The sequence below is a fragment of the Melozone crissalis genome, unplaced genomic scaffold (genome assembly GCF_028551555.1).
Source record: "Melozone crissalis strain CALT ecotype California unplaced genomic scaffold, PUWL_Pcris_2 ptg000018l_1, whole genome shotgun sequence".
NCBI classification, from domain to species: Eukaryota; Metazoa; Chordata; class Aves; order Passeriformes; family Passerellidae; genus Melozone; species Melozone crissalis.
In genome coordinates, this window is record NW_026535796.1 from 4,342,114 (window position 1) to 4,364,099 (window position 21,986).

General features: G+C 46.7%; 2 protein-coding genes across 2 annotated transcripts; both read left to right on the forward strand.

The window, feature by feature from the left end:
• The first annotated feature begins 1,044 nt into the window (after window positions 1–1,044).
• KNSTRN (kinetochore localized astrin (SPAG5) binding protein) lies at window positions 1,045–5,247 on the forward strand. Its single transcript, XM_054275003.1, has 8 exons — window positions 1,045–1,108; window positions 2,054–2,183; window positions 2,328–2,384; window positions 2,601–2,688; window positions 3,773–3,893; window positions 4,208–4,260; window positions 4,388–4,462; window positions 5,004–5,247. The coding sequence occupies exons 1-8, from the start codon at window positions 1,045–1,047 to the stop codon at window positions 5,133–5,135; spliced, it is 720 nt and encodes a 239-aa protein (XP_054130978.1). The 3' UTR covers window positions 5,136–5,247.
• A 199-nt stretch (window positions 5,248–5,446) lies between these two features.
• On the forward strand, window positions 5,447–20,964 carry IVD (isovaleryl-CoA dehydrogenase). The gene is made up of 12 exons (XM_054275303.1): window positions 5,447–5,578; window positions 9,108–9,197; window positions 10,435–10,486; window positions 13,094–13,263; window positions 14,627–14,720; window positions 14,972–15,108; window positions 15,632–15,728; window positions 16,800–16,893; window positions 18,035–18,116; window positions 18,584–18,688; window positions 19,312–19,384; window positions 19,496–20,964. Exons 1-12 carry the CDS (start codon window positions 5,447–5,449, stop codon window positions 19,627–19,629), a joined length of 1,260 nt encoding a protein of 419 aa, XP_054131278.1. The 3' UTR covers window positions 19,630–20,964.
• Window positions 20,965–21,986: the final 1,022 nt, after the last annotated feature.

Genomic DNA, 21,986 nt, shown 5'->3' on the forward strand with positions numbered 1-21,986 from the left:
CTACAAGTTGACATACAATAAATGATTATAACAACCTTTCCTAAAATCTGTGTGATGCTTCATTGTCACCAAGAGCACTGTGCTTATTCATCTTTTAAGTGCCCAACATATTTTCCAAAGGGAAAATACTTATTCTTCTGACATCCACGAGTTATCCCTGTGCTGTGGGACACAGACAGCAACTCCCTGATATCCATTAGGGACATGGACTTTTAAAGCTAATACTAGAGTTTGAAACATGTCAAACATGTCAGTTGCGTGGTTCTGTATTTTTCACGTTTCAGTTTTAGGGTTTTATCCTGAGATTGTCATAGTGAGTGTTCAGATGGGTAATTAGGCAGCCAAAGCCACCCTGAGGTAGGAACTGCAGCATCCTCCTGAAGAAGCTGCTCCCCTTTGCTATCGGGAGAGATTGCCCACCCATTAAGAAAACCATGTTAGCAAACATCGCAAAAATGTCTTTAAGTCGGGAAACATTTTATACAAAAACCTCATTTCACCTTGCGGCATTAGAGCACAATTTTAGTACCTCACACACCAGCAGCACCGGCACCCTCACAGCTTTTGACTCCTGCACGTCCGCACGGAGGGCCACAAACTCCTTGATCTTCGGGCTTTGAGGGCTCGAAGCACAGGGTGAGGCAGTGAGAGGCAGTGGGAAGCAGTGAAGGAAGGAAAGGAGGAAGGAAAGGAAGGAAGGAAAGGAAGGAAAGGAAGGAAAGGAAGGAAAGGAAGGAAAGAAGGAAGGAACTGCGCTCCGCCTTTCCCTGAGGGCAGGAGCCTCGCGCGCGGCTGTTGCCTCGTAATGGCCGCCAACGCCTCCCTGAGGGAGGGGGCGCGAGGCAGAAACGGCGCGAGGCACACGGGGCGCGAGCGAGAAGCGGCGCGAGCGAGAAGCGGCGCGAGCGCCCACGCCCTCAATCCCCGCCCCGCTCCGCCCCGCCCCGTGCGCTCGCTCCCTGCGCCGCGCCCCCACGCATGCGCGGACCCGCCCAACCGTCCCGGCGCGCTCCTATTTGAACTCCTGAGGGGAGCGCGGCCGCCATGGACGGGCGGCTCTCCCGCATCCCCGTGCACTCCCGGCTCCACCGGCCCGAGCCGCCCGCAGGTGAGCGCGGGGCACGGACGGGCACCCGGGGGACACGGCTGGCGGGGTTCGGCCGAGGGGTGCAGCGGAGCGCCGGCGTTAGGGTGCTCCATCGCTGCCTGGCTACGGGGTGGCCGTTCCAAAATCTAATTAGAAGCTTTATGGCACTGTTTGGTCCCTGTTTATGTTTTAAGTTAATGCTCAGCCTGCTGTGTGTACCCTCCACCGGCTAAAGGCAGCGGCCCCTTGATGCGAAAGATGCTTTATTCACAGTCTCTTACTTTTCTAAATCTTTAAATGCTGCTTACAGCACTTTGTAGCATTTTATAAGCGGAAGGCTCCCAGCATTAGCGTTAACAACATGGGAGCTGGGCTGTATCGGTGAAATTCTGCATTGCTCTAATGTAAATGTGCGCATGGGTGTTTAATTTGAAAAATACTTAACTTGAGGGAGAAAAAGCAGCTTCCTAAACTCACTGAGTGAACAAAGCTTTATGTACTTAAACAGTTGTGATTTAAGAGAAATAAACTCTACATAAAAAGCTAGTTTTCTATGTTATTTTAGTAGCTATTCACTCGTAGCAAAATATGGAGGTCTCTTAACAGAATTTCATGTGTGCTGTGTTTGTTTTGCTTCCAGCATTGAACAACAACCTTGTGGCACGATGTCTGCTTGATGTTGAGACTTTCTTTATTGTGTATTATCATTTCAAGTTCTCATTAGTGCTAGCCTGGTGATTGTATTTTAACACTGTCTACATCTGACCTATTTCTGGCTTATTCTGGCCCCTTGGTCCTGGGTAAAACTTGAAGTCTACTCTTAGTTACTTCTACCTCTACTTCTATCTAGAAGTCTCCATTATTCTAGCCAGATATAACTGCTTTACCTCAAATTAAAGGCTTAAGAGACCTTAAAGGAGGTTACTTCTAGTCTGTGGTGTTTTCACAGCTGTTTTTTTCTCGCAGAATTGCAAATTAATTTTCCTTCAAAGAGAAAACATGTCTGCACATCAGACCCAGAGCTCAGCGTGGTTCCCAGTCTTCAATTTGCCTCAAACGTTCCAGCAGACAGTGTCTTCAAGCCTGCAAACCAAGGGTAAATCAAAGCAAAATATTGACGGATTTATTTGGCAGATGTCTTAAAGATGGCTCATTTTGCACATTTTGTCAAACTAACAGGCTTGGTGATCTGCAAGAACATTGTAGTCTTCTGGTAATTTTATCTTATCTCTCTTTTAAGGTTGCCTAAGTCTGCAAAGAAAGTGGAACCAGCTTCAAAGAAGAAAGAGGCAAGGCGGTATGTGCCTCCCACCTCTGTTAGTTGTCCTTGTGCTGTGCGTGCTGTTCTCCTGTGAAGGCTGGTGATGAGCTCTCACCCATGTGCAGCTTTCCTGCCAAGCTTGCTAATTAAATCTGTTGGTCAGAACAAATGCTTAAAAAAGGGCAAAGGGAAATTAGGAGGTGTGCAACGCTGGTATTTTTGCCCCTGAGTCTTTGTTCTTTAACTCCGCAGCCCTCTCAGCAGATACCAACTAGAAGCAGAGCTGAAAAACAAGAATCAATTGGTGGAAACACTCAAACAACAATTAGCAAGAGGAGAGGTAAGAATAGGAGAGAAAAATAAATAAGTTGTTGAGTAATTTCTGCATTCTGATCCATACAGGGTCATGTTAAGGATTGTCTTGCTTTTATTCTTGTCTTCATCAGAATGTCTTTGTATTCTTCTGGACAAGTTGTTTGAGTTGTTTGTCTTTGCATCTTCTTCAAGTTGTTTTCCCATCTGCTCAGCTCTGGGGAGGCCAAACTGGGAATGTTTTGTCTGGTTCTGGGCTCCTGGTACAAAAGAAATATGGATGTACTGGACAGAGTCCAAGAAAGGGCCACAGAGGGACTGGAGGAAAGGAAAGGCTGAGAGAGCTGGGACTCTTCAGGGACTTGTGTTTCAAGCAGACCTGATTTTGTGGAATCAGGTTTAGAGTCAGAATTGGCACTTCATTATCCCCTGGGTCTCAGAGGTATCTCTAGGACATGCTTAGTACCACTTCTGGCATGTACAGGAGGCCCACCTGGTAACCTACAGCTGTAAAATCTCACTTTATTTTCCAGTTCTCAGTCTGTGGGATGATCATTCCTCTCATGTCACAGCTTGATTTTCTTAAGAGCCTCTGAGACTTCCTATGAAATGTTCCCAAAGCTTCTGCCACTATCAGGCAGATCACCCTAATCCACATGCTTATTGATCCTCTTGGAGAATTGCATTCAACCTGGGAGGCTGATCAGCTTATCCAATTGCCTGGTAATATCTGGATTGTGTAGGGAATAATGCTGGGGGTTAAAGACCTGAGACACCCTTTTCTTCACAGTGTTTATATGCTCCTCAGTGCATGCATTGTTTACAGAAATGAGAGGGAGCACAAGCAAAGATAGAGTTGCCTAAAAGGAATTTGCCCACGATCAGATTTTTCCAGTAATTGCTCTGGGGTGTAGATGTAATAAATGTATTACTCCTGTCAAGAAGCAGGAGCAAGGGCCTGCAACAGCCTTATTTGCTGTGGTGGTAGAGACAGAAGGCAATGTCTGATTCTTGGTGCCAAGCGCAGTACTGTGAATCTGTTTGTGTCAGTATTCCTAAGGAGAAGAAAATCTCCTTGGGAACTTGCCTCACTTACAGCCTGTGTTAACCAGGGCACTCTCAAGTTAAGGGAGTTAAAGAAGGAGAACCAGAGGCTGGTCCATGAGGTTGAGAAGCTCAAGAAAATTCAGGAGACTTGCATGATGATTTTAGAAAGCAGAAACATCAATCCTGGTAAGGAGTTTGCACTTTGCTTACATCCTGGTACTCCTTCTCCAGAATGTTTTTTTTTTCCTTCTGTTTTGACTATTCATAAGAAATTTAGACTGTGCTTCCTTGTTTGGGGAATACTGCTGGAATTCCAGGGTTTGGGGGTTTTGGGGAGTTTTTTTGTGGCATAAGTGAAGAACTGCTTCCTGTAGTAAGCCCTGGCCTGGATAAACTAACTTAGTATTTCTTGCTGTAGAAAGTCACTTTGAGACCAAACAGCTTTTCAGAGTTACGTGCATGTTAGAGGTTCACTAATGCACCTCCTGAATTCCTTACAGGCAGCAACATAAAGGAGGAGGAAGAGATGCGTGCGTGCCGGGAAAAGACAACAGTAAGAAAAGCTTGAACTGGGCTTTGAGGGGTCTGTGTGCCCTCACCCTTCTCTCCTGATGTTAAAACAGCTGAGACTCACATTTATTTGCATCCTATTAAAAGTCATTTTCCTTTTGACTCTTCAGGTGCTAACTAGCAAGGTCACAGAAGAATTGACGCTATTTTGTCACAGAGCTGCAAAAGAGAAGGAGATGCTTGAGGTAAGACTGACTCAACCTGGCAGTGAGCACCAGGCCCTCAGGGAGGTTATTTTGCCCCTCCCAATTCTCTTTTATTCCACATGAGCCCAGATGAAAACCTGCAGTATTCCTCATTTAATACAAACCCACTTGTTAAGGAAACTGTTACTCCTCTTTTAAATAGAGGGATCCACCAGCCTGGTTGTTATTCTGGAGGCCAGAGAATTGATTTAAATTGGAAAATGTTGCAGAGCAGTGACCCTGGAAACTGAGAAGTGTGCAAGCACAAGTGGCTTCAATAATTACCAATATAGACACCAAAACAGTCATTAAATTTCAGTTCTACAATTCTTAAGAAGACCTAGAGCTAAAATATAATTGTTATAGGAGACTTCCTAAATTTTGGCCATAGATAAATTTACATTTTCCACAAGCAATCAAGGTAAAAGAAATCCCGGATTTATCTTAGTTTAGGAGGAAGAGCTCAGATGCTTTAGGACTTGGCTTTTCTGTTCCTTACTCTGGTGTTAGTAAAACGTGCTGTGCACTGACTTCTCCACAGACAGCCAAGGCCAAGTGGAAATCAGCACAAGAGGAGAACCAGCATGCCCTGGAGATGCACTCCGACTTCCAAGCTCAAATTAAGGAATGGAAATCCAGACTTGAAGCGCTGGGGAAGCTCCTGGCAATGTGAGGCACGAGGACGGACTGGAATTTTTGCTCTTTCACCCTTAGTTCAGCGGTCCCTGTTTGTCAAGCCCGGTTCCTGCGTGGGGTGATCCAAACGCCGAGCTGTGGCCGCTCCCCGGCGGGGACGGACGGGGGGCTGAGGCCGCAGCGATGGCCGGTCAGCCTCGTGTCGGGCGTTCGTGTGTTTTAGTTCAATAAAGGCGCTCCACGGACGTGGGCTCGGCCGCGGCCGCGCCGGGGGGCGGGCACCGGGGCGGGGCGGGGCGCTCGGGGGCCGGGCCGCGCCTGCGCGCGGGGCTGCGGCGGGGAGCGGCCATGGCGGCGGCGGCGCTGGGGCGCGCGGCGGGCGGGGCGCGGCGCTGGCGGGCGCTCGCGGTGCCGCGGCGCGGCGGCGCGGGGCTGGCGGTGGACGACACGGTGAACGGGCTGAGCGCCGAGCAGCGCCAGGTACGGCCGGGCCGGGCCCCTCCGCGCCGCGCGGGGGTGTGGCGGGGCGGCCGGGCCCCGATTGGCCGCGGCCGGGCCGGGCCGCCCAATCCCCGCGCGAGCGGCGGGGGCGCGGCGGCCCCGCACACGCGGCCCGCGGCGGGGCCCGGCCCGGCCCGGCCCGCGGGCTCGGCACGGAGCGCCGCACCGCCCGAGGGAACGGCCCCGGCCTCCGCCGGCGGCCTGCCGGAGAGGCGATAATCGGCAGAAACGTGATCGTCCCAGGAACGTTTCGGTGGGGTCGCGGCACATCCTCCCAAATGGAGTGTTGCAGCTCTCCCAGCTTGATCTTCTACCTGATGGGGCACTTAAAGGTTTAGGATCATTCTTGGAGCTCCTTGCAGGTTGCGGCTTTGCTGCAAGGGGACACGCAGGGGCAGCACATCTCTGCTCTGGTGATCAGTGACGGGAACCAGGGAAGGGCAAGAGCTGGGTCAGGGGAGGTTTAGGCTGGATATCGGGAAAAGGCTCTTCCTCCAGAGAGTGGTCAGGCACTGAAACAGCTCCCCAGGGAATCATCACAGCCCTGAAGCTACCAGAGCTCAAGGAGCATTTGGACAACGCTCTCAGGCACAGGGTGAGATTGTTGGGGTTTCCTGTACAGGACTGGGAGTTGGACGTTTTACTGAAAACACTGGGAAAAACAAGCCTCTTATGCTTTCTTTAGTGTTAGTGTGTAAGGCATTACTTTATTCTTGTCCAAGACGTGTCTGTGTGGCTGACAAAGTTCTGACCTCCATACAATCCCAAGACACAAAACTTTTTCACTTAAACTTCTGTTTGCTAAATACGTGTATTGGTTCTGAGTTGCATCATTCTCTTTACTAATTAGTGTTCTGTCCTCTATTGGTTATTGATTTCTCACTCTTCATGCTTATCTGGCCGACTTTCTTTAGTCCTTTTATCATTTTTTCTCAAACTGGGAGTTTCCAGCTTTCTAGGCTTCAGTCTTGTCTGTCTTCTGGTTACTCCAACATGTCTTTGAAGGGCCATGAATTTAAGATCTCAGTTGTCCAATTTTCAACTTCCTTAGGCTTTATTTATTGGAGTTTCTTGGGATTACTTTTAGCAAACCTAAGGTTTCAGTGATTTAATGATCAAAGTAAGTGTCTGTGAAAAAGGAACTTAACTAATGCTGACTACAAGTGGGCATGCTTACAAATACTTAAAGCAGCTAATGAGACATTAGTTAGGAAAGTTACATCATTTCCAACAGATTGATGATGCTTGTGAGCCCCTTCCAGCTCAGTGTTCTATGATCCTTGGCTTTGCTGTGTTCTGTGTGCAGCAGCAGCCAAGTGCTGACCATTCCAGATGTATTCCCTTCTGCCCAGGGCTTGGAGTGAAGGGCAGTGTCTTCCCAGGGCTGTTCCACACAGGCTCCTGCCAGTGAAACACTGGAGCTACAGCCTCACTTTCCAGACAATTCTGATGGTGCAAGCACATAGATTTGCAAAATAAACTCGTTTTTCTTTCTTGCTGCAGAATTATTCCTTGCCACGATTGTGTTCATGTTTATGGCCTTATCAGCTCAAACTGACATTTCTTTGTACTATTATATTCAGCAGATGTAAAAGAAGATGCAAAATATTCATCTTGTTCCTACCTGTCTGATGGAAAAGCTAAAAAGAAAAAAACCATCAGAAATAATCTCCAGTAATATTAGTGAAATTGTGAATTAAAGGCAATATAACTGTTATAAACTGGCTTGGGGTGTCAGGGCTGCCTGTCTGACTTCATCCTCAATCTCCAATTGATTAAGACATTTTTTATTCTGATTTAAGCTTGTCTTAATTTATTTTAAGCTCTTTGCCCAAGTGTAATGCAGTCAGCTTTGTCACAGTGGAAAGATATCTAATGTCTTTTGGGGTTTGTCACAGTGGAAAGATATCTAATGTCTTTTGGGGTTCTCTTTAGGTTTATAAATCTAGCAATGGAGAAAAAGCTTGTTTGCTAGTACTGAAATCCAGGGTCTGTGTGACTTCGGAAATTTAACATGTCTTCTCACTTGTAAAAAGGAGGATGCTCAGATTTTGGTGCTCAGAGAAAGACAGAGGAGTGTGGGCATATTCTGGTTTGTTGTTCCTGCCCCTCATACAGGTTCTGGTTTAACAGCTCAGTGTTTCAGTCTCTAAAACTGTTGCTTCATCAGAATTATTGTGTGGGAATAAAGAACCAAAAAGAAAAAAAAAAATGTTCAATTTGACCATAAAATCAAGACCAAGTTTTTAAATCTTCCTTTAAAAACATGTAAGATACTGTATACATTTTGTTAGTATGCTTATAGACTTCTGTAGCATATATGTAAGTGTTCAGAGTATAAAATTTAGAAAAATATTTTGAGTTTTTAACACTCGGATCAATGAACATTCCTGGCTCTATCAAATTTCCCCACTGTAGAAGGTAGCAAGATAGGTAATGTAGTTCTAGTTTGACACATAAACATGTTTTAATCAGTATCCCTGCTTCTTGCAGGCATCTGCACACCATTAAATGATGCTGTAAGCAGCTGTGGGATGGGTTAGCACATTATAAACTCAGTTCATCAGCTTCCAAAGTTCTCTGCCCAAAAATATGCCTGAAACCCCAGTGCAGGCAGGAGTTCAGGAACATTCTCTCATGTCAGGGTACAGTTAAGGTTAAATGCTGAGAGGGACTAAAGTGTGGGAACTCAGCACATCACTCCTGATGTCCAGAGTTGCCAAGATAACCCTTGGGGGGCTCAGAAATCCTGGAATGTTGCCAGAAGTGCTTGGTGGTTGGATTTTCACCCTGCATGGGATGTACCACCTGTATGAGGACAAGAGGATCACTTGGGGATAAGTGGTGAAGGAGTTAATTATTCACAGGGTGAAAATACAGGTTTTGGGATTTTGGTACAGGGGGGTTTTTAGGAGACAAGATGGAGGAATTAGGGCGTGTCTTGTCCTTCTTCTCTCTTCTTGTCATCCATCTTTGGTGGTGATGCTGGCACTTTGGGATTGGTTCACATTAGATGTGCACTTGTTAATAAGGGTAAAAGGTATTGGAAGGTAAAGGTAAATATCTTATACGTAGTTTTTAGTATAAAAATAGACAGTGGGATGTCAGTGTGCCCATGGCTGTCTTGCTGGTCAGACCTCTGTCAGGCTGGGAGACGACTTTGTAGATAAGAAATAATAAACAATATTGAAGACCGAAAAATCTGAAGAGTGCTTTCGTCCTTTGGAGCGCGGGGTGTCCCAAGGCCATCCTGAGCCTAACCAGGCAGAGACAACAGGCAGAGAACGGAGACTAAAGTACATGAAGTCCTTTTTAAAAGACTAAAGAAGTTACCTTCTGATGTGGTATTTCAGCCAGTTACCTGAACCATGGATTTCCTTATGGCCTTGTGCTTCTGGGTTTGGGATGCTGGAGCGGCCTGGTGAGGGAATGTTGGCAGGACCAGGGGAAGAAGAGGACAATATATTGCTGAGATGTAATGGATGTGTTTTTCCTCTCCTTTTCCCAGCTTAGACAGACCATGACAAAGTTCTGCCAAGAGCATTTGGCTCCAAAGGCCCAACAGATTGACCAGGAGAACGAATTCAAAGGCATGCGGGCAAGTATTCCATGTGTGCTTCTGAAAGCCTCTCTGGGCTTTGATCTCTGCATTACTCCAGACAATCCCAAGCCACGCCACAGGAACATGTGCATTAACTTTTCAAACTTAAAAGCCACAGAGAAAAGCTTTTTTTGATTTCCTGTTTTAGCATTTGTTACCAACTTTCAGCAACCTGGGGCAGAACCCAGCGATAATATTCATAATAAAGATTGATAATGGTCTCGTTTGGATTCTTATCATGGGATTCCTGCCTGTCTGTTCTGGCTCCTTCCCCAAGTGTGCTTTGTATACTCCTGGCTCAGTCCCTTTCTTGGACATGAATTTCCTCCTCAGATTTGCTGTGAAAATATTGTGTACAAATGCTGAAACTTGCCTTTCTAATAAACCCAACAAATCCTGTGCCACAGGGTGCTGTGATTGATGGAAATGAGAGATCTGACTATTGTTTTTTATAAGCTCCACAAGACTCAAAAAGCTCTAAACATCTGCCAGCATTTCCTAGAGCTCTGATGTCGACATTTCCAGGGATGTATGTGCAGCTTTGAAGCGAAGTGTATAAATTTAGCCTGGCATTGCAGATGTCATCCAGAGCTATTGAATGATACTTTTTGAAGTCTCTGATAATTATTGCTGGACACCAAGGCCACGTGTGGAGCACTCACCTATGTGTCCACCACATAGCAGAGGAAAGGAGCAGCAGGGAGATGCCCCACCAGGACATGTGTGCCTCCCTGGTGACAGCATCCTTTGCTACTGCATTTTGTCATGGCTGTGGCATTCCCATTTTTTTAATCTCCCTTAAGGATGCTTCCTTGGCTTTAGTTGCCAGCTCCTGTTTTACTGGAAGAGTTTTAAAATGCCATCTCATAGCTTCATATTTCCAGGGTTTTGGTAATGGATGGTTTATGCTGTTACACAGAAATTTTCATTGGAGTGGTCAAAGAGTTAAATCTTAGGAGGTGTCCTTCCAGATTTAAATTTAGGCATGTGAATTTTCACTGAATTCCACAAACTCCTCCCGTGTGTAGCATAACTACTGTCCTTAAATCTGTGTGGTTTCTCAGTTCCAAGGATGGAGCTCCACTGGGGGAGGATCAGGAATTAGGGTTGTATTTGCCTCATTCTTGTGATATCTCACAGATAAATGGATGTGTCCAGTGAGCTCCCTGGGGAAACTTGTTGTGCTGATGCCCAGACTGCCAGTTTGGGCTGATTGCATGTTCTGTGTTTGTAGGACTTTTGGAAGAAACTTGGAGAACTGGGAGTTCTGGGAATCACAGCCCCTGGTAAGTTTCTTTTGATCTTTTGCCTTCTGATGGGTGATACTTCAAACAAATGAGAGACCCCTTAAACTCTCGCTTTCCAGTTCACAACAGCCTTCCTTGTCTGTGATGCAGCATCCATTTTGTCCTATATTTGTATTTAAAAAAACTTTTTCAACTGTTTTTCTTCTTCTCTGACTTTGGATCCTTTTTCACTGTTAGACAAAATGCCTTTCACAATTTAAAAGCACTGCTCAGAAATGGTTTCTCCAGATGTAACATATGTAGTTCAAACATATTTGTGCCTTTCTAATATGAAGCAAGTTTTGAAGAATGAGAGCTAGAGATAAAAGTATCCCAGAACAAACATCCATCTGTAATGGGAGAAGTTAAAGGGTCTAAAATAATGCCCTGAAAAGCTGTGATAACTAATGGGGAGTGACCACAGCCAACCAGTCGGAAAAAAATCAGGGGAAATCTTATTCAGCCTCGAGCAGGTTAGTGAAAAGTGTTGTGATGAGTGTTACAGATGAGTGTGATCTGCTGAATGCACCAAGGCAGGGTAATGAGGAGAAGCCCTTAGTGGAGAAAAGCAGCTGATGGGGCCTTTCTTTCCCCATGGAAAAGTCTGTTTGCTGGATGTGGCTGTGCAAAGGCTCTGCAGAATCCAGCTGAATAGCAATGCCTTGGAATAATGCCTCTGCCTCGCTTTCAGTGCTGAAAGACTCTGCATTTCTGCTTTCTCTCTCTCCTCTTCCCCATTTACTGCTGCTCCTGTTTTTCCTCACTCTTACCTTCTTTCTTCTTTGATGTTGTGCCTGAGGCTTACAGCAGTTTCCCACACTATAAATAAGGCATCCCCTCACGAGTCCTCTCCTTCTTGATTTCCTCAAAGGTTTACCTCTCAAACCCTCCTATGCCCAGGATTTTTCATTTTATTTTGGATTGTGGAGTTGCATGTTTCTTTATTGAGGTTGATTTTGTTGGAGGAGAGTAGGATTTAGGATGTAAAGATCATGTGGAATCTTAGGAGGGTGTACACAATTAAATGGCATGTTTGGGTGCCAGTGCATCAAGTCTATTAAGGGAACATTTTGTATAACAGTGCTGTTTGTTTTCTTCCTAAAACTAAGATAACTGTGGTGTTTGTAACTTTCCATTTGTTTTATAAAGTGCAAAGTGAAGAAATGTAAATATCCATGGAATGATAATACAGGCATATCGTGTACAAAGAGTAGCTTTGAAAGCACAGCATCATTTGACCCCACTATGGTTTGTGTTATATGAGGAGATGTCTGGCAGGATCATTTTTCCTGTTCCTCTTGCAGTGCAAAGCAGTCCTGGATTTGTGCTGCTCACAGTTACCCCACCTTTCTTGAGGCAAAAGCACCAAACCCAACCATTATACAGGAATCAATTAAAAACTCTCTTGTTTTGGCATACATGAAAAATTGTTAAGCCCATCTTTTATGATACTGATAGCAAACCCTTAAACTTGGGTTTGTGGTAGGGAGAGATTTTGAAGGATAAAGTGCCCTGCAGATAGAAGCAGGAGTCAAAATGAAGGACATGGGAGGAAAGGATGTGTGTGATGCCAGTGGCTGTGGTGTTAATTTGAGGAATTTGGGACAGCAGCCCCTTGGAGCTGTGCCCTTTGGTCACTTGGAGCACAGACAGAGATTTGCTCTTACCTTGTTGCTCTTGCTTGCAGCCTCCACATTGATGATGAGTAAGTGCTCCAAACTTATCTCCCTAGCTGCTCCTTGGCATTCATGTTGTAGTGCTTCTCTTAGCAGTACAACCACTTGCTTCCTACCTGGAGAATAGAGCTTTTAGGTTGGGAGGTGACTGTATTTGTGTGTCTATAAATGTGCTTAGAGGTACATGTGTATATGTTTATGTAGGCTGTTGCCTCCTGAAGGCCATTGCGCGTTTCTCAGCCTTCTCTTTTTACCTGCCTTCTCTCTCCCTGTTCTACTGTGTGATTTTAATCTTTACTATTAGTTTTAGGCTCAACTCCATGTGCCTAGCTGGGGTCTCAGTGCTGCTCTGTCTCGCTTCATGCTCTCTTGAAACCTACATGCTCGTCACTGACAAATTACATTTATGGATCATTCTCATTCTCAGCTGGCCACTCATCGAAATTCTGGTGTCCTGCACATTTGTAGGCTTAGAAAAATCCTTAGTGTCACATTTTTGAGCAGTTTGAAAATTCCTCGCTTGTTTAGGGGCAAATATACATGGATTTTACAAACCTTGCCTGTGTTTCTTTGTTCACCTTAAGGAGGTTGCAACTTGGTGATCTTTGTGACAATACTAAGTTTGATAAGGAGGACTCATTATTACTCAGTGTCAGTAGCATGTTCAAGATGTGTCCTTGTGCATGTTCTACATATAAACTATGTTATACGAGTCAATTATGGATTATGCTGAAGACAAAATATCCCTGTGACTTTAGATTAGAAAAATGAAATTCAGAAAGGATGGGGAAAGCCAGAAGTGCCCAGCTCAGGGATGGCAACAGTCAAACCCAGAGGCTTTCTCAGTGTCTTGGGTTTCATTGGAGACTGAGCCCAGCCCTGGCATCTTGTGCACATGGTGGGTAACGTGCGCTTTCTCCTCTCTTGCCAGTGGAATACGGTGGCTCTGCCCTGGGGTACCTGGACCACGTGGTGGTGATGGAGGAGATCTCCCGAGCCTCAGCGTCCGTGGGGCTCAGTTACGGGGCCCACTCCAACCTGTGCATCAACCAGCTCGTGCGCAACGGCAACGAGGCCCAGAAGCACAAGTACCTGCCCAAGGTGTGTGCCTGGAGGAGGGGAGCACTGCAAAGCTTTTGGGCCCTGGCTGCAAGGATGGCATCTTAAGCAGCAGCAGATTTCAGTGAAACCTTAGGAAATACTGAACGTGCCAGACTTGCCCTTCTCTGGCTTGTCAGTTCTTATCCTATTAATCCATATTGACCTCATCCCATGCCCGTGTCCTTGTCTGCAGGCAGCACAGCCCAGCTGTCTGGAGCTGTGTTACTAAGGGAGGCTTTGAGGTGACACTGGAGAATATTCTTTCAAATTCCCAAATTACTTTAAGATCTCGGAATGAAAGTCACTGCTTTTCTATTTCATTTTCTCCATTTCTCACTGCCTAAATGCTTGGTTTGGCTGTTAATTAACCACATGTGAAACTTCATCATCACTTGGGGCATTGATGTTGCAACTCAGAAGTGCATTAATTAGATTTCCGTTTTTAAATGCATATAAAAACAATGAGCACATTGAATCTCAGCTACTGAGATTATCAGTGAAATTATCAGCACAAGAAACTTGATTTAAACAACACGCAAAGTACAGTGTCACTTCCTCAAAGCACTGTGCAGCCTGCAAATGTGTAACCCCAGATTGTCCTCCTTCCTCGGGTGTATTTTCATGCTTCATTCTCTGCCTTTCAATGAGATGTGAAGTCACTTCAGCTCTGACTTGTTTTGGCTCCTGACAGAGCACTTAAATGTGCTTAACTAGATTTGAGCACTTCATTTTAAAAAACGTCTGTTTTTTAAAAAAGTAGAGATCAAAAGGAGGAGAAGATGGATGAAAGTACACAGGGAGGGAAAAAAAGGCAAGGAGAAAAGGGCAGGATGAAATAACAGTGAGGCAGAAGCAACAGCTCTGTCAGAGCCTGGTGTGAGCAGGCACAGGAGGAGGGTCCATCTGCTGTTGTGGGGTGAGTGTGGGGGGTCTGTGCTATGAGAACATTGCAGAGAACTTTCCCATCCCTTTTCACCCCCTCGTTAGCTTTCTGTGTTCACCAGCTCCTGTTTGTGTAAAAGGGCAGCAGAAAGCCCAGGCAGGAGCAGGGGACAGGCATATGGCTGCCTGCATGGTTCCTTGGCACCTTCCTCATGTGTTGTGCAAGCAGGGCTGTGCTTGTGTAGCTGAGACAGAGCTGAGTCACCCTTCTCATCCCTCTGGGGTTTGGTTCTGTTCCTTTGTGCAGTGCAAGGGAGCTCCTTGCTCAGGCTGTGCTGGGAACTGCAGCTCTTGTTTGAGTTCCTGTGGAGAGCAGCAACTGTGGAGGTGCAGTGCAGGAAAACAGGCCAGGCGGCTAAAGAGGGAACACAAACCATGCTGCTGGTCTTCATCTTTTGCTAATATTTGTCCTTTCTTCCAGCTAATCAGTGGGGAGCACATTGGAGCCTTAGCCATGAGCGAGCCAAATGCTGGCTCTGATGTCGTGTCCATGAAGCTGAAAGCAGACAAGAAAGGTAAAGCCTGTCCTGTGCTGCCCAGGGAGGTGCTGGAGGCCACATCCCTGCAGGTGTTCAAAAAGAATTTGCCCATGGCACTCAGTGCTCTGGTCTGGTTCACAAGGTGGTGATGGGCCAAAGGCTGGACTCGATTATCTTGGAGGTCTTTTCCAACCTAAGTGATTCTGGGAAGCCTGTTAGGGAATAAATGGAGTGGAAATAGCAGTGTTGCTGTCATGAGCTAACAGATTTCACCTCTTGGCTTCCAGGAGACTTCTTTGTTTTGAATGGGAACAAGTTCTGGATCACCAACGGGCCGGATGCGGACGTTCTCATTGTCTACGCCAAAACCGACATGAGCGCTGTCCCGGCCTCCCAAGGCATAACTGCCTTCATCGTGGAGAGGGTAGGGTCACTCATTCCCACAGGGTTTTAAAGCAGAATCCTTCACCTTAACAGCCTCATTTGGAAGTCAGCTGGTTTTCCTTCCATAACTGCAAGCCTCTTCCTCAAAGACAAACTACCTTCTGCCTTTCAGGCAGGAAAGGAACACTTAATAAAACAGAATCTGAGATCAGTAAACCTTCTGATGGACATAAGTTCATTATTAGAACACTTCAGTTCCTGGCAGAGCTTCCAACCCTTGCTGTAGGAGAGCCTGTGTTGGCAGCTGTCCAAATAACTTATTTATTTGCTGTTTATGTGCATTAGAAAATGGGTGCACAGGGTTCATATGTGTGTGTTTCTCTGTCCATTTGCTTTCTCTGCACTTGCACTTAGACCTGGTCTTGTTCTTAAGTCACTTTATCTCCCTCCTGGCACCCTACACATGTTCCTGTGGTCAGGGGAATTTCACAGATCTCTCATGATTTTTTTAAGTCTGTTGGAACTGAGATGTGAAATGTATTTTTACTGCTTTGACTTTGCAGGGAATGCCAGGTTTCAGGACAGCCCAGAAGCTGGATAAGCTGGGAATGAGAGGGTCTAATACCTGTGAATTGATCTTTGAAGACTGCAAGGTCCCCGGTGAGTTGGGTTCAAATCATGGTGGTTTCCTGTGTTCTTGATCAGATAAATTGGATCACTAATTACACATATGTTCAGCCTGTGACCTGAAGGGCTTTGCAGATGCTTATCTCCTCTCTGGCAGCCTCTGAGGGAGTTGATGGGCCTGAAAAGTGCAATCTGCTGGATTGCAGGGAGGGAGCACATAGTTTGTCAGGTCACTGCTCTTTCACCCTCATGGATCTAGTTCTTAACCACAGCTACTCCAAAGCCTTGCTGAAGCTTTCCAAGAAATTTGTTTCCATTAGAGGTCCTGTCTTGTATGGAGCTGAGCTACTTTGCCCTAAAGGTTTTTTCACCATAGACTTTCCAGCAGGCTTTGTAACACTTCTGAGTTCTTTTGGGGCCAGGGCCTGAAAATGGACATCCTTTCCCCTGTTTGTAAGCACAACAGAGGCCTCTGTAATAGCAGTATTTGTTATTCCAGTGGCAATTTTTGTTGATCAAAAAATTCCAGCCTTTCTAGAGCAAATGGAGAAGATGTTTTACCATTAAAATAATGATTGCACATTTGCAGAGCAAGGAGGTCTCCTGCTCCCCATATACACCTCCAAAAGCTAAAGTGGAAGAGTTTCAGCTGAAACCTAACATTTCTAACTGTGTTGGATGCCTCCACCCTGAAATCATCAAGGCCAGTGCCCCAGTGCTCTGATCATGTCCCAGGAGTCATCCACAGGGAACAGCATGTTCTCGTGGAAAGAGGATGATGACGTGGAGAAGCACATCACTGCAGTGTTGGAAGTTAATGCACTTGGCACTCTGGCCATTCATGCTCCTTCTGATCTTTGGCTTTGGAAGTTGAAACAGTTTTTTTCCAGGAAATTTTTCAGGCTATTCAGTCATTTTTGATAGAATCCCAGGATGGTTTGGGCTGGAAGGAACCTTCAGCTCATCCAGTCCCACCCCGTGCCGTGGGCAGGGACACCTTCCACTGGCCCAGGTTACTCCTCTCCCCAGTGAACACAGGCCCTCAGTGAGCAGCTTGTCTGAGTTTTACACATAAATAAATCACTTTTCCTTTGCTCTTTGCAGCTGAAAATGTCTTGGGGACACTGAGCAAAGGAGTCTATGTGCTGATGAGTGGATTGGACCTGGAGAGGCTCGTGCTGTCCGGGGGCCCCCTGGGGTAAGGGATTGTCATCTTTTGTAGGTTGTAAGGCCAGAACGGTCCTTGGTGATTGCCAAACCTGTTGAGGATCCCTTGGGGTCTGCAGCTCTTGGTAGGATGGATCCTGGGTGGAGAACTGTGTTACTGGGGCAGCAGAAGAGAAGAGGCTGGGTCAGATGTGGGAAGGAAGCAAGGTGCAAGGAGGTCCTGTGGCTGCTGGGTGTCCCAGTCAAAACCAGCACAGAACTCCAGCACCAGCACAGCTGCTCAGCTGGACTCTCCTGAAGGTCCTCAGGGCCCTCTCAGCAGCCACTGCTCACTCAAATGTGCTCTGAGCTCTCATCCCTGAGCTCTCAGCTCCTCATGCCATGGCTTTCCAATTTGAAAGCATCTCTGTGGAGCCCCATGTGAGGGGCAAGGGATGAGAGAAGCAATGCCAGAAAGAATGTTTGCAAGTCTGCCTGCCAGTGTCCACTGTCACTCCAGAGCAGGCTTTGCAAATTATAAGTCTTGATAAAAAAAATTTCCAGAGGTACAAATCTACTTCAGTCCCCAGTGGCTGGTTTGTGTATCCCTGTGTTATTACTCAGGGAATAACCAGCACATTTGTGTTATCAATTCCTTAGAACTAACACACTAGCCAGAGACTCACAAACTGGTCTCTTCTTCATTTACTCAATCCTTAAGCTCCCCAGTAATCATTGGCATCCCACAGTCCTTTTGTCCTCCTGAGTGGTCTCTCTGGGCTAGTCCCCTTGTGGAAAGATCAACTTCCACAAAGCATGAGGAGGATTTTTTCCCCTCCTTGTTCTTACCTGTGCTTTTTTTTTTTATGGTATTGGTTGTTATTCCTTGAGTTGAGGGCCTTTGGAGGTAAGAGGAGCACAAACTGTCGTGGCTGTGGTGGTGAGAAAGCTCTTCAAATCTCAGTCCCCTGAATTAAAAGGTCAGACCTTCTCACAGGATGTCCCAAATGAGCACTGGGGAGAAATATGGGACCTTTGGATTTTATTCTTGGCCTAGTTTGAGTGGAGCTGTAGGAAGACAGCAGGATATCACTTCAGCTATGAGAACCTTTTTGCCTTGGGTTACATTTCCAAAGGTAAATCATTATTAATTAATAGTTCCACTGTTTCCCTTTTCCCTCTTCTCTTCTTAGGCTCATGCAAGCTGTTCTTGACCATGCAATTCCATACCTGCATGTCAGAGAAGCATTTGGACAGAAAATTGGTCACTTCCAGGTGAGGCAGAAAAGGAATTGGGACTTTTTGTCCTCTTTTCTCTTTAAAACTAAGAAGACTGAGAGCTTTGTTGTGGTGGGGGCTTTGCATGGAGGAGGTCACCTGCTGTTTGTGCTGGGGCTGCACGATGTGGTAATGAGCAGCCTGGGGTAGTGGAAGATTCCTGCTCATGGCAAGGAGATGGAATTGGATGAACTTTAAGATCCCTTCCAACTCAGGGAATCCTGGGATGCTGTGATGTGGTGAGAAGGTGGAAAGACCTCTGAGCCTGCTCCCCTGAGATCACTGTTGGTGGATGTGGGACTGTAGCTGATTTCTAGGGGTCTGTGGCTTAACAGAACCTCCAGCTCCCTCATGTCTGCTGGGTCCAAGTCTCCTCCCATGTCCAATTCTTCTGAGGTATTTTGGGGAGTGGGTGGTTCCCCTCACCCCTGTTAATTCATGTCCCTTGTCTTTGGGCCGTGCAGCTCATGCAGGGCAAGATGGCAGACATGTACACGCGGCTCATGGCCTGCCGGCAGTACGTCTACAATGTGGCCAAAGCCTGTGACCAGGGCCACTTCAACGCCAAGGTGAGCTCAACTCCTCCCTGGGCTGTGTGTCCTGGGGCAATTCCTCCAGTCCCAGAGCCTCAGCTGGGGGGTGCCTCTGTACAAGTCCCCACAGCCCAAAGGGTCCTTTTCTCACGCCTAAAGTACCTTTTTTCACTCACAAATTAAAAGCAAACCTCCTTTTACAAGGCAGGAGATTTAGCAGCATCAGTAGGTGTTTATTGGAAGCCCAGACAGATGTCCTGGTTGTTGTAAGGGCTGTAGCAGTTGTTAGAGGTGTTGTCACTTCCACCTGTCACCACGCTTCCATTGGTGGAGGATGCTGAATGTTTAACAGTGGGATCACAGATCCCTGCATCCCAAAGCAAATCATGTTGGTCTCCTGGGGGATTGATGGGCCTTTGTGAGAGAGCCATCTTCTCTGGTGCACTTTTTATTTTCTTCCTTCTTCTGTCTTCATGTGGCCTTTACAGACCTGCTGTGAGTGTTCTGTAGTAACAGGAACACTGCTGGAGCTCCCTGTCCCTGTGCTTTGTATTCAAGTAGTTCAGGGTTCTTGGCAGGTGTCTGCAGAGTGATGGCAGCATGAGGGCAGCACGGGGACTGGAGATGGGCAGGTGACACCTTTCCTGACTGTCCCGTAGGACTGCGCCGGAGTGATCCTGTACTCAGCAGAGTGTGCGACGCAGGTGGCCCTGGATGGGATCCAGTGCCTGGGTGAGTCACTGATGGCTGGACAGAGCCAAGCACAGTGCAAGAACATTTCCCTCTGCTGTCCCACCCCGGAATCAGGGACAAGGAGTGACTTGTGGCTTTTTTGTGTGGCAGGTGGGAACGGTTACATCAATGATTACCCCATGGGGCGCTTCCTGCGCGACGCCAAGCTCTACGAGATCGGGGCGGGCACCAGCGAGGTGCGCAGGCTCGTCATCGGCAGGGCCTTCAACGCCACCTTCAAGTAATGCCACCAATGCAGAGGCAGCGCCACAACCACCATGAGGCCTTGACCGCGAGACTGGAGCGCACAACTCGGCTTCTTCCTGCCTGCCATTCCAGCTTTGTCACTTGTGGAGTCCCCTCTGCCTGCTCTGGGAACAGATGCTGCTGGACTGGCTTGGACAAAATGAATCAGAGGGTACATGGAAGAAGTGTTTTTTCTCTTTTGTGATCATCCTGATTCATGGTGTTCATGAGCTGTTGATTCTCAGTTTTGCAAGGCAAAAGACTTTCATCCCCCCACCAGGCAGGCTGGCAAGGGGTGTGCAGCCACTGCACACAGAAAGTCAAGCCAAACCCACCAAAATGGACAATGAGGGAACAAATTTGTTCTTACCAAAAAGCCTTGAGTGCCATTAAACAGTTAGGATTTAGCATATTGCCCATTGGAAGGTGAAACTTCCTGCTGAGACCTTCCAATGGGATTATACCTTCCATTTTGGGAACCTGACACCAACCACATTGAAGGGTTGCTGTCATGAGCACTTAAATTCATCTGTGCACAAGCAGCGTTTTAGGTGCTGATTCCTAAAACCTCCTTAAATCCCATGTGTGTTGCTTTGCAGAATTCCTTTCCTATTTGCAGCTTTCCTATTCTGGCTGCTTCTGGAGTTATTTGGGTGCAGGCCCAAGTCCTTGCTGTGCTGACTGACTGCTCCCACCAGGTCATTCTCTCAGAGTCGTCACCATCCGTCACTCTGGGGACAAGTTAACACATCAGACTGTGTTGTGCCATCTGTGAATGAAGCAGGCAGGAAGAGCTGATTTCTTTGGAGTTTGGTTCCCTCTGAAGGTTGTTGTTTTTGTTGTTTTGGCCAAGCCTGTCCTCACACTCCAACTCTGGGCAGCTGAGCAATGTGTTTGTGAGTGATCTCAGTGCATCTTGTATCCAGCAAATCAGGGCTTTTCCAGCTTTTTAAAGGAAATTGTCCAGCATCCTGCCAGCCTTTAAGTGTGAATCAGAAATGGAAATGGGCTGCTGGAAATGTGATTGAACAGTTGATTGAACAGTTAATTAAACCGTTGCCATGTAGGCAGTTCCCAGCAGTTTTAACAAAACTCACCTTCCACTGTGTGTATTTGTTTAGTTATAGTTGACTCCTGTCTATACCAGGTGACAGTAGACTAGAATTTTTAAATGCCACAGATGGAAGACAGTTCACTTTTCTGGATTGCCAGGTAGGTCACCAAGAGTTTATAAAAGTCACAAAGAGTCAGAAAGAGCTTCTGAAGTCCTGGTGGTAGCACCTTCCTCCAAAGGTTCATATTTATTCAGCCTCAGTGGGTGGCTGTCACTCAGGAAGTGTGACCAGACATTATGTTTTGTCACAAAATTGATCTTGTACCACTGTTAAGATCCATTCCTGCCACAGCAACTTTTCTAGGGAGTGTCAGAGCCCTGACAGGATGGTGTGAGATTCAGATTGTTAAATTTAGGTTTTCTAAGGTGGAAGGAACCCAGAGATTTTTAAACCTGTCCTTCAGCATTGGAGAGGTCTGGTTTTAATACACATAATAAATAATGCCTTCACTTTCCAGGCTGATCAGCACCTTGGAGTTGAAGGTAAAATGAATCAATATCTAACAGATCTTGGGACAGGGGCAGGGACAGATTCATAAATCCTCAGCAGGGTTGTATTATTCAAATCTCACTCCCTTCCACAGCAGCTGCCTTGGGAAAGGGATGGGAGAGCTTTTTAGGGGAAAATAGGGTTAATCTTTGTACTATACTAATAAAATAAGCTTTTGCTGTGGCCTGTGCTCTTGGGAGGGCCCCAGCAGAGGGGAAGTGAAGGCTCTGCTACCTACCAAAGCACATCCAGGCTGGCAGCAGCAACAGCCACAGTGTTGCTTTCCCTGCCTCTCCTTCTGTCTTCCCAACCACAGCTCTTCCCCATAATTCTCATTTAAAAGAAATACATTCACAGAGATCATGCAGGCTGTGCTTTAGCTCCTCTGGTGAGCAGCAGAGCTAACAGGGAAAACACAGGGGGCTGTGCTGCTGGATATCATCTGCATGGTTTCTGCTGGGGATATGTGATGGAAATTGCCCTGGCCTGACAGCCTTTGGCTGCTGGCAGGGCTGGATATGCTGCATCTTCCCTGCTTTTCAAGATCCTTGCCCTGTTTGCAGCTGGCTGGCCACTGAGCAGAGAAGGCATGGAGAGCAGTGGGGGAATTATTCATGAAGATATGCAGTGGGTTGACCCTGGCTGGGTGCCAGGCACCCACCACCCACTGCCCTCCACAGCTGGACAGGGAGAGAAAATATAACAAAGGTTCATGGGTTGAGATAAGGACTGGGAGAGATCCCTCACCCAAA

What these genes read in the sequence shown, in the direction of transcription:
- KNSTRN (XM_054275003.1), top strand. Translation starts at nt 1,045, where the DNA reads ATGGACGGGCGGCTCTCCCGCATCCCCGTGCACTCCCGGCTCCACCGG. An exon ending in CCGGCCCGAGCCGCCCGCAG is followed by an intron (nt 1,109 to 2,053) that starts GTGAGCGCGGGG and finishes TTTTTCTCGCAG; the next exon opens with AATTGCAAATTAATTTTCCT. An exon ending in TTCAAGCCTGCAAACCAAGG is followed by an intron (nt 2,184 to 2,327) that starts GTAAATCAAAGC and finishes CTCTCTTTTAAG; the next exon opens with GTTGCCTAAGTCTGCAAAGA.
- IVD (XM_054275303.1), top strand. Translation starts at nt 5,447, where the DNA reads ATGGCGGCGGCGGCGCTGGGGCGCGCGGCGGGCGGGGCGCGGCGCTGG. An exon ending in TGAGCGCCGAGCAGCGCCAG is followed by an intron (nt 5,579 to 9,107) that starts GTACGGCCGGGC and finishes TCCTTTTCCCAG; the next exon opens with CTTAGACAGACCATGACAAA. An exon ending in GCTGAAAGCAGACAAGAAAG is followed by an intron (nt 14,721 to 14,971) that starts GTAAAGCCTGTC and finishes CTTGGCTTCCAG; the next exon opens with GAGACTTCTTTGTTTTGAAT.